This window comes from Aphelocoma coerulescens, chromosome 15, assembly GCF_041296385.1.
Source record: "Aphelocoma coerulescens isolate FSJ_1873_10779 chromosome 15, UR_Acoe_1.0, whole genome shotgun sequence".
Classification (NCBI taxonomy): domain Eukaryota; kingdom Metazoa; phylum Chordata; class Aves; order Passeriformes; family Corvidae; genus Aphelocoma; species Aphelocoma coerulescens.
This window is the reverse complement of record NC_091029.1, coordinates 433,636-449,966: the sequence shown is the minus strand read 5'-3', so window position 1 is coordinate 449,966 and position 16,331 is coordinate 433,636. Positions and strand designations below refer to the sequence as shown.

Here is a 16,331-nt window from a genome sequence, read left to right as displayed (position 1 = left end):
GCAAATTTTTTTGAAGTCTCCTCTTTGTTTTTGTTCTGTTGTTCAGGATAGTTTTGTTCTACCCTTGTTCTTGACGCTTTGTAGCAGATGTGCAGCTTTGGACAGGAAGGGGGAAATATGTCTTTCACCTTCACATTCTCTACCTTTTTTTTCTTTAAACCCAAGGTCTTTGCACAGCAAGACAGTCTTTGCCACAGTTCCTTTAAGTGATAAAGATTTCCTTCTTCCTTCACCTGTGACTCCAGCACAAACTTTCTTTTGTCGAACATTTTCAGTGTTAGTCGTTTCAAGATTTCCTACTTTCCTGTTGGGAATTCTTTTCATTTTATTGATGTTTCTGCTGGACCTGACATCAAAAAGAGTGGAGCCTTTGAAGAGCAGAGTTCAGACTTAACAAATTTTCCTCATTGCTCCTTTAAAATAATCTTGTACCTAAATTTCAAGCAGGCTTTGGTAAGAAACAGAATTTGTGCACCCTGAGGTGTGTCAGGAAAGGGGCTCCCTGAAGTGTGTGCACATGAAGCACAAACCCAAAGAGAATGCAGGCACACGCCCTCGCTGATGAAGATCTTGAAGTTCTCTAATTTGCCAGCTGGCAGCAGACAATTGGGGTATTTGTTGGTATTGTCGGGATGCTGAGCAGTTTGTCTTTGAAACAATGCTCCACTCCAGACCTTTCCTAAACAGGCAAGGGAGCTCCTGAAGGAAAGAGAAAAGCAACAGCTTCCCACTGTGGGGGGATGGAAATCATTGACAAGGGGCAAACTACACCAGTCTAACCTTGAAAACCTCTTTTGCCAAATAAGTACAAGACAGAAAGTTTCTGTTGTGTTTGTACAATACCTCCTGGGGCAGTCTGCACCTCGGACACAGCCAGAACTCACTTTCCTGACCAAGTCTTGTTCCTTCTTTTTCTCCAGATCAATATTGGCATTCTCATTGCTGTCACAAGAGTCATCTCCAGAATCAGTGCAGACAACTACAAGGTCCACGGAGATGCTAATGCCTTCAAGTAAGTTTTTCTCATTGAAATTATTTTATAACAGCAATCTCACATGAACAATATTACACCATGGACTTCTCCCAGAATGCTGACATCATTCCTCCTCAGTAAAAAGCAAATACTGTTAAGGGTATCATCCACTTGAATGCAGCCAGTTAACCTATATTTTATTAAAACTGAATGCTGCACAGGATGAAACCTGTGGTTCAGCAGGAGCTAAAGTGTTTCCCTGCTTACTCCAGTCTCCAGCACTTGCTGATTCATAATTTCCCCTTTTATTAATGGAGACTTTCCTATTCCTGCTACAGTCAGAAGCTGAATTTCACAGAGCATCATTAATCTGTACTGGGTTATTGCAACTATTCTGGTCCTTCTGAGGATAGACCTTGTTTCTAGCCCCAGTTCAGCATAATATTTAGGCATATGCTTATCTTTAAGACTCTCTTGATACTGCAAAGCACACAGACTTATGCTGGATTTAAATGTGTGCCTAAATTCAAGCAGGCCTTTATATCATAGTGCCTTGAGCCTCCTGGGGTGGTGGCCTCTGAGAGTGAATCATCTTTAAAATAGCACTAGCAAGTCTGGAGGGGAAATGTAAGGCAGACACAAAGCTACCTCTGAATACACAAATTCTGATTTCTGAACTATGTAAGATTACATGTGGGTAGCTAAGAAGATAATTTAATATACTGAGGCTAAATTAAGATGCTGAATATTCCATTTTGAATCTCCTAAAGATGCTTTAGTCCAAATATAAAAAGACACTATATATAAACAAAGGAATATGGAACTTAGAAGAAAAATGTGATGATGGCTTGTGTTTAATGTTTCTGAGGCACAGGCTATTGTATGATAAGGATTTGGTGCCACTGTTCTGAAATGGTACCATAAAGAATAATTTTTATGCTTGGATTACTTATGTAATTTTGAAAATGTCATCAAGTTTTAAATATCAGTGACAGTTACCTAATTGAAGTTAGCTTAGTTATTGTATACTTATCCAACAGGAAAAGAAAAACAGTAAATAAGTCTACACAAAAATCTATAAGATAATTACACTGTAGTGGAATGAGAAGACTGGGAATTAAAATGACTGTTTCAGGTTTGGCTGAGTTCCTGCGACCTTCAGAAATACAAAGGAAATATAGAAACTTAGGAAGCACATAACTGTATTATTGTCAATGCTAATTTTTATGCACTATTAGAAGTATGAAGACAAAGAAACAACTCCTTCAGTACAAGAGGAGCTACAGAGATTGCTCCATGTACGTAGATATTTTACTGTATTGCAAGGAATTGATTCAATACACACTGTACCCTGCACACTAATACATATTATTTTTTTAAAAAACTATGTGTGTACACATAAGTAAATCAACTTATGAATGATTGGTCTAGGAATAAAATGTAATCCCTTTAATGAAGAGTGTATGTTCTTAGTCCAAATAGTATCAGCTGTAGATTTGGAATGGTGTAACTGTACTGAAAATGAGACTTCTTCAGGTACCCTGGCTAAGAGACGCTCTTTGTGCCAAGTAATTTTCACATTTCAGTTTCAGAATTTGACCTAACAAAGGTTACAGGGAGAAAAGTGGAGAAAAATGATTATCAGAGGGCTGATACATCTGAAAACTGAAATCATTAAGTTATTAAGTGGAAGTATGCTCTGATAGAACAACTTTGCTCACAGAACTAAATTAAGTCAACAAAATACAATAGAAGGTAAACAGAGCATAGAGAATAGTCCTTTTTCTCTAGGTATCATTACAGAGATGGGTCCTCAAAGGAAGTTTGAGATGAGAAGAGTGTAAATACATGTTCAAGTAAGACCCTGGGAAGTATTTATACCCTGATTTAACATGGCATGAGGCATGATGAATTGGAGTTTTATGTACAGGGGATGTCATGGAGAAAGTAACTGGTCTATTGGAAAAAAAGATAATTATAAGGCCTTTGTAGCACTGGGTTTATATGTCTAGTGTGAAATCCCTCTGTACATTTTCCAAAAAATAAGAGAACAAAGCAAAGCAGGGTTCTGATCTGACAGGTGCACGGGAAGTGTTTTTCATGGTGTAAAATCCCCATGGCTCCAAGCACAAAAGGCTCCTGGGTGTTGATTACAGGCTATTAACCCGAGAGGGTGGATAAGCACAGCAAAACGAATCAGTGACACAACACAGAGAAATCAGAAAAACAGAAAAGCTCTATAGTTTCTGTGAGGAAGGACTGCAAGGTAGTTTTTGAATCAACAGGTTCAACTGGCTTAGGGAGGAATCACCGAAGGCTGCAAAATGCTTTGTGTAATGTGAGCCTTAAATAAGGGGGCTGCCAGGCATCCACGATACTGCTGTTCATTGATACTTGCTATGGGCAAAACTGAGCTGTGTTAGGAAGAATTTATCAGGCCCTTCTCACAAACACAGAGCTGGATTAAACTGGCACGGTGTGATTTTGGTGAGGCAGGAAAGCTTTGTCACCACGTCGCAGCTGTTTGCAGCAGTCAGGTGGGACGTAAGGAGAAGTGGCTCCTTTAGGGCTGTGCTTTGGTTTTAGAAAGCCAAAGGCAGAAAATGAGAACTGCAGTGAAAGGAGCTGTGGAGGGGAAGCCTGCTTAGTCCAATAAATTTGAGGGAGAAAAAAAGAGGGATTTCAGTGCTGTCTTTTCAAGCTGGACTGAAATGTGAGTGGACAGCACAATGAGAGACAGTAAGCTGTTGCCTGCATCAGTTTGAATGATGGCAGCAGTTAACCTGCAGGGTTAGACATGTACAGGTCATAATGAACTGAAGGGCCTGGCAAAACTGGCTCGGGAACAACCAAAGTGGCTGTGCCAGGAGCACGAGGAGGTGCCAGTGCCACCTCTTTCCTTGGTGGCTCAGGCCAGCGCTCATATCTATCTGTAAGCACCTGACTGAGTGGCCTCACACTTGCAGATGTTGTCGAGTTCAAATCCAAGCAGCTGCTATAGTCTGACAATCCCAGCCTGCAGGTTTCACAGAACAGGCTGCTCCTCAGGCTCTACTGCCAAAGGAGAAGTTTAATCACACTGACAGGGACTAAATTCCATTGCTGCTGGCAGCCTGGATGGGAGAGAGCCTGAGCTGGCTCTGTCTCCCCTAAACTCCAGAGCTCAGTAAAGCTGACACCACATCCACTGGGACTCCTGATCCATGGAGAAATGGCTCCTGCTGCAGTTGATGTTGTCTGTTAAATGTTCATCTCACTTGCTCTAAAAGCTCTGATTTCTCCCCAGTGGCAGAGGGAAGCCCAGACCGACTGGTTGTGCACAGATAGCATCTCTGCATGTCTCAAGCCAGGCGTGGTGACTCAACCCATAACTGAGCAGAGATCACCTCAGGAAATCATGAGAATAAAGATGCATTTGGAGTCATGATGGTATCAATTAGAAAGGGTATTTATTGCTGGAGAAGTGCTAGTGCTGGGGCATGTTTAGTTTCTGAAAAATTAAGTTACTTGGCAATGCAAATGGATATTACCAACAAGGCTTGTTTCTCTTGGCAACAAACAGCAATAAACTGATGTAATTATTTAGAGTAATTGTTCCTGATTTTCCATATGGCAACAGGTCCTCTCAAATGCTGACTCAAACGTGACTGCAGACTATGCATCAGGGTGAGCCAGCTCACCTTCCGAGCTCTGCTCTGAAGGCAGCATCTGACAAACTTCAGGTTTAAAAGCCAAAACAGAAAAGAAAGTTGTGAACAAAGTTCATTTTTTGTCATAAAATTAATTTATTATTCATCTTCCCCATTCACATTTCCCCCAGAACAAAGTGCAGTTATTGGCTTATCAACCTCTTCAGGTTCAGATGTTGCTTGTCACACAGGAGATGTCAGAGAGCATCCTGCTGAACATCTTGTTCTACTTTCACAGCTGCTGGTGTGGTCATCTGTTTGTTTAAAGTAAATAAAAATAGTGCCCCTAAAATGAATTTAGGAAGCAACATAAAAGAGTAAGCTTTTATGATATATAAACTGCAAAATACCCAGTAACTTAAGACAAAATGAATATAATTAAACAGGTTATGATCAGAGACACTAATTAATGCATAATAGACTCCTGTGACAGTCTGAATAGTAAGTATTTAGTGTAATTTTTCTATGTGTGTGAAAATAGCTCCTTTTTTAGTGTCTGAAACTTTAATTCTGCAAGAGCAGTTTACTGAAAAGAGCTGAGCAAAGAATTATTATCATCTCCTATTTATTACTTGAATTTACCTAAGAACATGCTTTTTGTATTGTTTTTGAAGCACATCAAACACACATATAGAATATGAACTTTTCCTTTAGCTGTGATTGCTTATACTTGAATCTCTTATTAGAGGATTAGCTATTGACTCCCAGCAAAATAATTTTGAGCAATAATTCAGTTGTGGCTTAATGAGAATGTTTTGCATCCAGGGAACAGACTTTCTGCCAAAAAGCGAATTTAAATGTTTTAGTTTATAGAATGCTGAATCTAATACCTTGAAACATTTAAATGCATACATACAGCATTTGTTTGAATTATCCATTCTTATTTTAGGGACATAACTAATCATATGTTTGATTTTAAGCATATGAATAGCCTCTCTAAGCTTAATGCAATTAAAGCAGATTAGTTTAATGGAATTGCTCATGTGCTTGAAAAGGCACATGATTACATTTCTGGGTTATGAACCATTTGCACTCTTTTTCTTATTTATTTCTGCTGCACCTACAGACTTTACTCAGCACATTCATTGGCTTATAAGGGCCTAAATACACAGGTTTTTTGCTTACTGCTCTACCCTTTTAAAGTCTCATTGCTTTTTGCATGGAAAGTTCTTTCTCTGTTACAGTGAGAGAAGCTCCCAGTGTGACAGTGTTAGAAGTGTGCACATTTCGTTCCCCACAGGGAGAACTCTTGCCTGATTACATTTACCACAGGTAATAATTTGACTGCCTGAGTTCCCTCGAGTACAAGGGTTAAAGTGTAACACAAAGAATTCTCAAAGATCTGTTTTGCACTGACTGATATGAATGGTAGCAGAGGAAGAAATGCCCAGCTCATCTCTGTTGCCGGAACAGTGGTTTTGGTTTAGAAGCAAAGACACCAAGTTTAGCCTTCCCCCTGTGATTTGCCAGCCAGTTCACTTCTGCATTCCATTGTCCAGAAGAGACAGTTTCATTAACTTTTCTTGAGTAAACTGCCAAGTCCAACTCTTATTGAATACATTCTCACTGCCTACTCTGAAATGGTCCAATGAGTTGGAAAAATCTCTGTCTTTTTTATAAACTGTACACTTCAGCACTCAGTGAACCGAAAGTGATAGCTATCATAATCATCCATGGAGAAAGCAATTGCAGCAAAATTAGAAATATTTCTTAGCCTTTTACCCTGTTCTTTCTTTCATTTAGGTTGAGGTTTATTATTTTCTTCGTCCCTCAATCTTCGCTCAGTGAAATAGTAAAACAGTTCTCCATTGGAAAAATATGTTTAATGTTTAGTTAAATTAATGACTGAAAATTGGAACAAATGGCAGTAGCTGCAGTGAATGGGAGCAAAACAGGGCTTCGAGACAATTCCAGCACAGTGAGTAAGTCATGTAAGCTGCTGTGTTAGTTCCATCTTCATTTTTTAATGTATCACAAACCCCTTCACATGAAACTGAACACGGAATCTGCAGGTTTAATGCAAATCTATTCCTTACTCTGGTTATTTGGAAAACAACAAAGCTGTACAGAAAGCATTTCCCTTTGACAGGTGCAAATCCGAGAGGGCTGTCCTCCAGCAGCTCTGGCGCTGCAGACATCTGTAGAGTTTCATCGAGTAATTGGCCATTCCAAAGCACTTTGCAAAGCCATCCATTACACCTCTGCAGCACCGAGAGTGCCGTGGCAAATTGCTCGTCCATTTAATCACTGATCCATTCCGTGCCACGACTCTGCCTCGGTATTTTGCTTTGTTTATAAACACTCCCCCAGCCTTTCAGCCCAGTCACCTTCTGCCTGGGATACAAATCTTGGGAGTCAGTGCTGATACCTTTGGTGCTTTAACATCAGCCATTATTCTGCAAGATCCTGTGTATTTATTGCATTTTTTTCTTGTGTTTCCATTCCTGTTTTGTGTCATTCAGTGTCCAAAGACTCCTCGTTCTAAGGATTATTCCCAGCTGTTCATTTTCACAGAATGTACTTGTCAATCATGACACTGCTTGAAGCTCTCACAAGAGCTCTCCTGCCAAAGCGATACCATAATCTCCTCTGTAACTAAATTCCACCTCTTTGTGATACCATTAGAGAATTTTTCTCTTTTTTTTTATCTCCTTCCACAAGGAAGCTGAGGAGCAAGTTACAATATGTAAACTCTTCTGAAAGTCTGCAGGGATTCAAAATACGCAGCACTAGAAAATCCTTTCTATGCCTTTCTGGGTGGCAGGTGTTTGCAGTGCAGCCCTCAGAGAGGGAGCACCTGCTTTTGTGAGCTCTAATGAAAAAGAAAAGAGCTTGTTCCATTTGCTGAAGGAGAGCCATCCTTTAGACAGAGCAGTGTGACAGGCCAAATCTACTTCCAGCAATTCCTTTTCCTCACAGTTTCTCCTATGTGTAAGGAATCGCATTCGTTGAACATGGCTTCAAACAGCATAAGTGATGCACCTCACAGAAACTGTTGGAAGGAGGAGAGCTGACTGGCAATAAAGGAAATAATTAAAATGGAAGTATTAAGCAGTGACAGCTAGTGAGTTGAAGTGCTACTGCCAATGATAATGTCTTCAACCTAATTAAGTTTTTGGCTCATTGAATATGACAAATACAAATGCAGTTTGGGTATCTCCTTATTAGACTCAGGGTTTTAGACTAAAAATAACATGGGTTTGAACGTTGCCAATGAGGGTATTAATGAGGAAGTGCTAATCTTTTAGACACCATAATGACAGTAATGGGAGTGCTTTCTTTACTGCAGATGCTGAGAGTCACAGCACTGCAGAAAGGCTCCAGGCCACGTTGGGATTGTTCAGGTGCATTTCAGGCTCATTTGGGGGGGGGGGGTGGGTATTAAAAGATTAAAGCATAGCTACAGAGAGGAGGCTACTCTGCAAAACGAGAGAAATAGGGACAAATAGAAACAGGCTTAAACTGATGGAAAAAAATCAAGTATCTTTAAGGTTCCTGTAGTGGGAGGGGAGTTGCAAAGTAATGGATCTGATTACCTGGAGAGCTGCTGAGCTGCTGCCTTTGAGCAGTTTTCACAAGTGGTTGTACCACTGCCTGTCAGGGCTAATTCTGCTGCCAGGATCGACAACCAAGCCTGTCTCATGGCTGAGCTGGATGAGATGACATTGTGAGCCCTTCCACAGCTTAGTTTTTTACTGGTTGTCTCCTTCTGAGCCAAAACTGTCCTTTGTGGGAATAGTTTTCTGTCTGTCATTACTCCTTAAGCAGGATTTGCTGCTCCAGGGCCTGTTGATTTTGGCTCCAAAGGAACAAGCAGCTCTGATACTTGTGCCTATTTCTTTCTGTGTTAGGAAGGGCAGCAAGACAAAACACATAGGTACAAAATATACAGGGAAAACTTCATTGTTAAGAGGTGCTGGTTTTTCTGAGTATACAGATAAAACCATTTTTATTAGAGATGCTTAGGCATGTTTATTTTCACATCTGAATGTCAGGATAGAATAAGGTTTGTTAAAACTTGTTTGTTAAATCCCTTGTTGTTGTTAAAAACCTTGCTGTGAACACAACAGAATCAGTGATGGAGGTGCAGGGTATGAGAGAAGGGGCCATACCAAGCCACCCTCCAGCTGTTTATCATCTTGTCTGGGTGGGAATGTCTAGAAGCTTGTGTTGTACTTATTGACCTATGGTTGGATCAATTTCTTGATTCCAGCCTCTCAGTCCCTGATAGATTCCAAGGGCAGTCACTGCAGGTGTGATCTGTCCTCCACAGGAGACTAGGGGTTCAGATGGGGTCTCCTTAATACAAACCATGATTTATAGAGCATTTAATGAGAACAAAACTCTACTGGCCCCATGCCTAAGGTTGGATCACTCCTGAAGAGTCCCAAGGTGCCAGGTCGAGAGGAGTCAGGTCAAGGGTGTTGTTAACAGTATGATATTGAGACATCTGACAGCAGTGCGTGGGTGGTGTCACTCCACCGTCCCCCTCCCTGCTGCCAAAGTTTTCTAAAGGATAGCTTGTCTCCTTTACTTCTAGAATTATAACAACAGAAAGTTTCAGGTTTTGAAAATTGATAGCTTTGAAGTTCACATTAATTTGTTTTTAAAATGTCCTACCTGGATTTATCTTTCAATCTTTTAATATCTGATTTTAAGCCATGGAAGTGCTGGTAGGAGGAGGACGGGGCTGTGAGTCACAGCCTGGTGCCTGGAACCACAGTAACAATTAAACACTGCTTGTTCATCACAAAATGGGACAATTCCCTGTGAACAGCCATAACCCCAAGAGTTTGTTTGAGCTGCTTCATTTACACCCTTGGTTCCAATTTACAATCCTGGAACTCTGTGTCAGCTTTATGCAGAATAGTAAGAACAAACATTTTAGTTACGGCATTGCAGAATATAAATGTTATTTAAGCATGTGCCTTGTGCAGAGCTCTGGGCAACTTGTAAATCACTGCCCAGTCTGACACAGCTCTTAGCTAAGTGTGATTTACATATTTTCCCAATAAAGCACTCTAAAAATAAAATTAAACAAATGGAAAATACAGGTAATTGCAATAAAGAAAAGATACTATCCTAGTATCAAAAATACTTTTAAACTTTTAGGTGCTCTCTTCAGGCAAGTGCCATTAACAATATTTATGTTACAGGTGTTCTGGAAATAGAAATTGAACATTATTCCCAATTCTTTTCAACTGAAAAGGATGTGAGGCAGAAACATATTTTCATGAAAGAAACTGAATAAAAACCACTTTTCTTTTGGAGCGGTATTAGAATAGTGAGGTTTTATAAGTGAGATGCTGTAACCACCCCAGGAAGAACCATGTTCTTTACTCTGTTTCTTATCCCTGGTAAGTCTCATGTATCTGCTCCAGATGTCCTCCCAAGTTAGTTGTATAATAATAATAATAATAATAATAATAATAATAATATTATTATTATTATTATTATTATTATTATTATTATTATTATTATTATTTAAAAGCTAGGGAATGTCTGAATACAGTAGCAGAACAAAGAAGCTTTGGGTGTCCTCATGTGAGTAAATACAGTAATGACTCAGATTCCTTGTAAGCAGCAATACAACAGATAGAAATATGTATGATATAAATATGTATGGAGCTGCATAAAGAAGTGTTTCATGACTTATTGTCTGTACAGAACAAGAAAATTAGCTAACCCTCAGCTCAGAAATTTAAATAAATAAATTATGACCACAGAGTCTATTTCTCATTTTCATAATGTATATGGAAACCAACTGTACCTGAGTGCAGCAGCATCTTGCTAAAGAAAAGGGCTTGAGACTGTCCCAAAAAGCCAAAGGAAGCAGAGGCACAGCACTTGGAGGTAATACAGCATCAACCATGACACTGACTTTGATAAACACTACAGCCTTGTGCTGCCTGGCTTCTTTACTGCCAGCTCAATAAGAAATCAAGCTCCTCACGTTGCAGCACTGCCTCTGTGCAGTTTGCACTTCCCTCTGAAGCAGCAGTTGCCGGCAGAGCCCAGGAGCAGAGGGATTGCAGCTGGGCTCCAGCAATCTTTGCAGTCCTGGATTTTTTCCCCCCTTGTGTACATTTGAGACAGGAGATCAAGCAAGGATAAGGCTATTTATTTGCCTCTGCTGCAGTTCAAGCTCATATGAACCATTACACAGAAAATGACTTCTCCTCCTCAGTTTATACGCCTGACCTTGATCGCTTTGCTGTTGGTTGCTACTGTTGCCATGGAAATGGGAGAATGATTGTTCTGTTGGTATCGTCGCATAATTAAGGGTCACTGAGACTGTTTGGGTCAAGAGATCAGTTTCAGAATTCAGCTCCTCGGGGGGTGAATGTTATTCCACAAAAATTTTCTGCATGATTTGACGTGATTGTTTTTTTGTCATCCTAAATTAAAATATGGGTCCCACTGACTTCAAGCTAAAAGCCAGAAATATTTGCCAAGCCTACAGATTCCTAGAGAAGGCTGCTTTCTCTGGCAGTTCCAGGGCTACAGAACTACCAAGCTGTGGAGTTTGTTGCCACTTGTCAGCTAAGGAGTGGTAAATGGCTGTGTAATTGCCTCTGACAATTTTGAAATGTGTGTAGAACACAATCACTTTTACTGGTAAAAGCCTCTGGTGATGGAGATTTGAGTCTCTTCAGGGAGTAACTAGCTCAGAAGCTTTTTTTTCCTCTTGAAAAGCTTGATTTTTCTACAAGGACAGTTTAAGAAAGGAGGAATTGGAACCTGGGCCATTTTTGACAGGCCATGTTTTCTAGATTACCAAATTTTTACTGCTTGCCTCCAGTCTTTCCAGAGAAGCACACTTTTCTTGAAAACTCAAACCCCAACATAACACACGGAGCACAGAGTAGGTGCTACTTCATATTTTTAGCATATGGTGTGCCAGGTTTGACATCCCAGAGTGAGGAAAACAAAATTAATCATAATGGGTTTTCATCACTAACTGCAGCTTTGTAACTCTTAAAAACAGGTCTATAAACTGTGTTTCATTATAATTAATTAAATGAAGCTACCTCTACACTAGCATCTAATCCTGTGCTTTGGACAACTCTTGAAGTTTTTAAGGAAAAAAGGCCCCATCCACCTTTTCCTCCTGGTCTGGCAAGGCAAAACAGATGTGCACTCCCACACTCTTCTGTTTCCTTTGGCTTTCTTTTGGCACAGAGGTTTTTGAAAGGTCTGTCTGCTTGTAGTTTCTCTCTCTTTGAGCAGGTCTGTGTTTTTGATACACCCTCTCTTTTTCCCTGCGTGTCCTTCCTGAGCAAGCTGTGCCCTTTCATATCAGTATTCCAGTCATGTGAATGCTTCCTTCACAGCTTCTGTTATGTAAGGAAAAGGCAATGCTGTGAGGTCCTTTCCATAACTTCTGTAATTTGACAGTCCCTCTTTATTAGCACTGGGTCTGTCATCTCAGTTTACTGCCAGGAAAACAGAGACTTTCACCGCATGATAGAATAGCTACAAAACAGATTGAGATGGCTGTAAATAGCGCAATAAGACTGATTTTCAGAATATTGTTTCAAGATGACTTGCAGAGATCTAACCAATTAAAACTAGTAAGAGTTGGGCTGATGTAGATTCATGCCTCACACTGACAATTTGCCTAGGGACAGTCTGTACAGAATGCTGTCCTGAGGTGGGAGAAATCTGCATTGGGAGCCTGGGAAAAGGATGAAACAATGGAGAAATGGAAGTTATAATTAGGGGTAAATGTTGGAAGAAAAACGATCGCGTCTCGCCTGCTCCACCCACAGGCGGGATCTGGCCCTTTGAGACATTTCCATTTCTTTGTCCTTGAAAGAGACAGGTAATGAGGTTTTTGGGAATAAGCTGTCACAATCAGTGCCTTCTCCTGGGCTGAGCCCGGGCGGAGTTAGGCACCAGTTCTGTGTTAGAAGAGAGGAATCTGAAGGATCAGACTGATTCACACGTTCGGAGTGTCCAGAGCAGCCCAGGCTGGATTATCCTGTTGCTCCTATAACTGACTTTACAATCATATTTGTCAATTATTTGATATCTTTGACCTAGAGAGAACTAGTACCTGTTCAACCCAGGGCTTTCTTATGCAAACTGGATATCTGTGAGACCAAATCCTCCTCCATAGTTTTTGTTGTCTGGTTGCAAGAACAAAGTGTTGCTCTTTTGTCCTACCTTTGGAGACAAACTGACCCTTAGTAATATCATGTTAAGTTTATAAAAGCCCATTAGAAAATTGCAATTTATTTTCTTTTAAAAACCCAAATGAATCCCTCCAGACTTTCTGGTCAATTTGCTTTTGTGAGACTATTAAAGAAAACCTGTAATGGAAGTGGGTAATATTTTCTTGCCTTTTTTCCTCCCCCTATTTTTTCTATAAAGTAACTCCAGAATCTTTTAGGGAAGAACCAAACAGTGTGGGAAATAGGCAAGTGAACCATTTGTGTTGAAGAAATGAATTAATCTTTGCTATTGTAAGGATCAGGGCCAATTCTTTTCCTTTTAAACTGCTTTCATTTTCCACATGATTTTCTAAGAATTTAATTATTTTGGCTCTGGCCATGGTCATCAACAACCACTCCTGGGAAATTTGTTCAGTTGCCCATTTCTGGAGTCTCATTCATTTTCAGCAGACACATTTTTTGGACTTCCAAAAAGCGTAACCTGTGACTGAAACAAAACCCCTGCCCATTTTGTCTACCTGGCACCACTGATTGTGAATTTATCCTACAGGATTGTGTCACTGCTCACCCGAGGTTGTTCTCAGCAGCTCTGAATTGCCTGTCTGACTGGGGATATTTGTCCTGCACGCTCCTTTAGCAGTTGCTATGGAAAAGAGAAAACATGTTCTGTTCCACTGGGGCTCTTCCTGAGGTTCAAGTGATGCTTCAGGAGAAGCAGAGCGTGAAAGGAACCACAGAGACACACAGTGTTTAAAGATTCAAACACAAATATGCAACAAGGCCATTCACGAGCAGGAGGCCCCAGTCTCCTTCCAAAAATGATGACTTCACTGAGAACAGAGGAGCTTCTGGGGGTCTCTTGGGAATGAGACTGGGCACGAGTGGCTGTGCTGTGGTACGGAGTCCAGGTCTCCTCATCCAAACCCATCTATTAACACTCCTTGATTGGTTATGGAGCATTCTTCTACTGTGAGAATAAGCTGTCATTTTCTTTGATGACTTAATGGTGAAGTTCAGTGGAAAATTAGCTCTTACCTTGGGCTTGGGGATTGAGAAACAGAGAATGCTGTCTCAGCAGCAGTGCAATAAGAGAATTAGTATCAAAAAATGTTGGAGAAAGGAATTATAGGAAAAGAATGGAAAATTTCCACTGCAAGTTCAGTTTCCCTGGGGAAATCACAAACTCCTAAAATTCAGCTTGCAAGGACATTATGTTTTAATTCTTCATATTTGTTTTTAATAACTTGCACTAAAGACAAGGAGAAGGACATGTTTTGGTTCAGTACATTTTTTTGGGAAGTATTTTTTTTTTCTTTTGTAATTTAGAATCTGGAAGCAATGGAGGTGAGAAGGGACTTGATCTGTGGAAAGCCTTAGCAAGACATGGATTCCTAAACCCCTGGTTAGGTGCTTAAGTCAAAAGCCAGTGCTGCAGCCCCTGGAATTGCCTTCTCAGTATTAAAATTCCTAAGGTGGCTCCATTTCTGGTTTTGGCCTTAATTTTGTCAGGCTTGATGGGGATTTGAAGTGAGAGTTGAATTTCAGTCCCTGCTCTACTGAATATTTAATATAAATTCAGAAATATTAATAAAGCAAGGATTAGGTAGGACTCTCCTCTCTCAGGGAGTGCCTTGTGACTAATCTGTGGAGCTCACCTTCTCTCTCTGAGCCAGAGAATACTTAATTATTTAATATGAGTGGAACAGGTTCAACAGGCAAGAATGAGCATCAAGCAGGGAGTCAAAAATATTTTTCTGCAAAAATGGAAGCCAATCCTTTAGGCAGAAGAGTGATTTGAGCCCAGACCTCTTTTATTCTGGGCAAATGCTGTGTTTTCTAAAGGCAGTTTGAGATTTTTGGGAAGGCAGGTGAGAGGTGACGCTACTTTGGCAACATCTGCCTTCTTGTGAGGGTCTGTGGTGAGAGGGCAGACTGTAAAACACTGAGGGTGATAGAAAAGGAACAAGTCCACCTCCCTTCCCACTCGTGATAAAAAGCAGTCTGAATTTAGTTGCTGTTGCAGCCTAGATTTTCTTTTCCTGTAGCTGCAATGCTTTCATTTAGCAGCCTCTTCCTGGGTTATAAATGACACCCACAAGAAAGCAATGATCTGAAGTGACTGTAAATAGTTCTCATGCAGTTTCACACCATTATTTTGAAAGTGCAAATAACATTTGGGAAAATGGGAAATGGCCTCTGCAGTTACTAGTTTTGTCTTTTTTTTTTTTTTTTTTTTTCTTTAATTTGCTATAGTTCTGCCAAGAAATCACTCAAGATTAGGTAAGCAACTGTGTATCTGCTGATTAAAGTACATTCCTTGTGCCATCAGCCTGATTGTCTCTGCAGCCAAGACAAAGTGTAGGAGGAGAAGGAGGTACATCAGTATTTGCAGGAATTCATCAGCTGCTGCTTGGAGTCAGGAGCAGAAGTAAAATCTATGTGTGTCCTTTTAGGATGAAAATTCTACCCCTTAGATCAAGATGTCTAGCAGAGTCCAGAGCTTAATTTCATTTAGTAAAACACCCACACACCTGCTCTGATGTCACTTCCATGCAGTGTGGGGAGTAAATTGGTTGCTACGTTCAAAGGGGCCTGAGGGATTTGACTCTGAGCCTGTGCTTCGGCTGCTCTGCTGAGCAGCTCCAACACCCCCAGTGCAATACTCTAACAAATCTCCATTTTTTTCTTGAGGAGTGCGAGGGAGCTCATTCCTCTGGATCCCAAATGGAATCAGTGGCTGTTCAAGAGCCCTGAAGACTGGTCTGTGTTTTTTTTGCCGTTTGCTGCCTAGTCCCATGAAATATATGAGCCGTCACCACTACTCTACAATTTGTCTGCTTGACGTTGGTGGCAACTCACCGCCAGCAGCTCTCAGTGTTGCTTTTGCTCCTTGCAGTAACAAACGAGCTCTGGGTAACAAAGTGAGCAGCACACAGAGCTCCTGGGTGCCTTGTCAGAGCTGCTGTTCCTCAGGGGTCAGCAGGGATGGCAGCCTGAGCAGGGCCAGGTGGAGGACACCAGGGGTGTGTGTTGAACTCATACGAAAAATGTTTTAGTTCACAGTCAGAATTGCTACATGTGGTTCCCAGCATCTCTCCAACTTCCAGCTTAGGGGTGAGTAAACATTACTTGTGACAAACGGGAGACTGAAGTTAAATTATTTTTTTTCACCCAAGAGTCTGAAATGTTAGTCACAGGTTTGGGCATTTATTTATTTTTATGTAAAACACAAAGGATATCCCTGGAAGTGACTAGAGGGGAGCTCAGGAAACGAGAGAAACTTCAGTTAAAAGACCTATCTGTCAAGTTGTCTTTTTCTGCGAATTGTAGTGAAGAATTTTTGCTTTTTTTTAGACAGTATTTCCCCCAATGATTATATAATCTTGGCTTATGGGTCTGAATTTAGTTCTTACTTCAGCAGGCATGATGACAGAAAAGTGGATGTCAGAAGTCTTAAAAGGATTAGTGCTCCATATAGAACCAATAAAATTG

General features: G+C 40.6%; 1 protein-coding gene across 10 annotated transcripts in view; it reads left to right on the top strand.

Moving 5' to 3' along the window:
- The window catches only part of ADGRD1 (adhesion G protein-coupled receptor D1), a 135,470-nt gene that overhangs the window by 107,001 nt on the left and 12,138 nt on the right, over nt 1-16,331 (top strand). For 6 of the 10 annotated variants that reach the window (XM_069030918.1, XM_069030908.1, XM_069030912.1 and 3 more), the window contains one exon: nt 921-1,012. In XM_069030918.1, coding sequence (XP_068887019.1) covers nt 921-1,012 — 92 coding nt within the window. The other 4 variants (XM_069030910.1, XM_069030915.1, XM_069030916.1 and 1 more) reach the window with 4 other exon arrangements.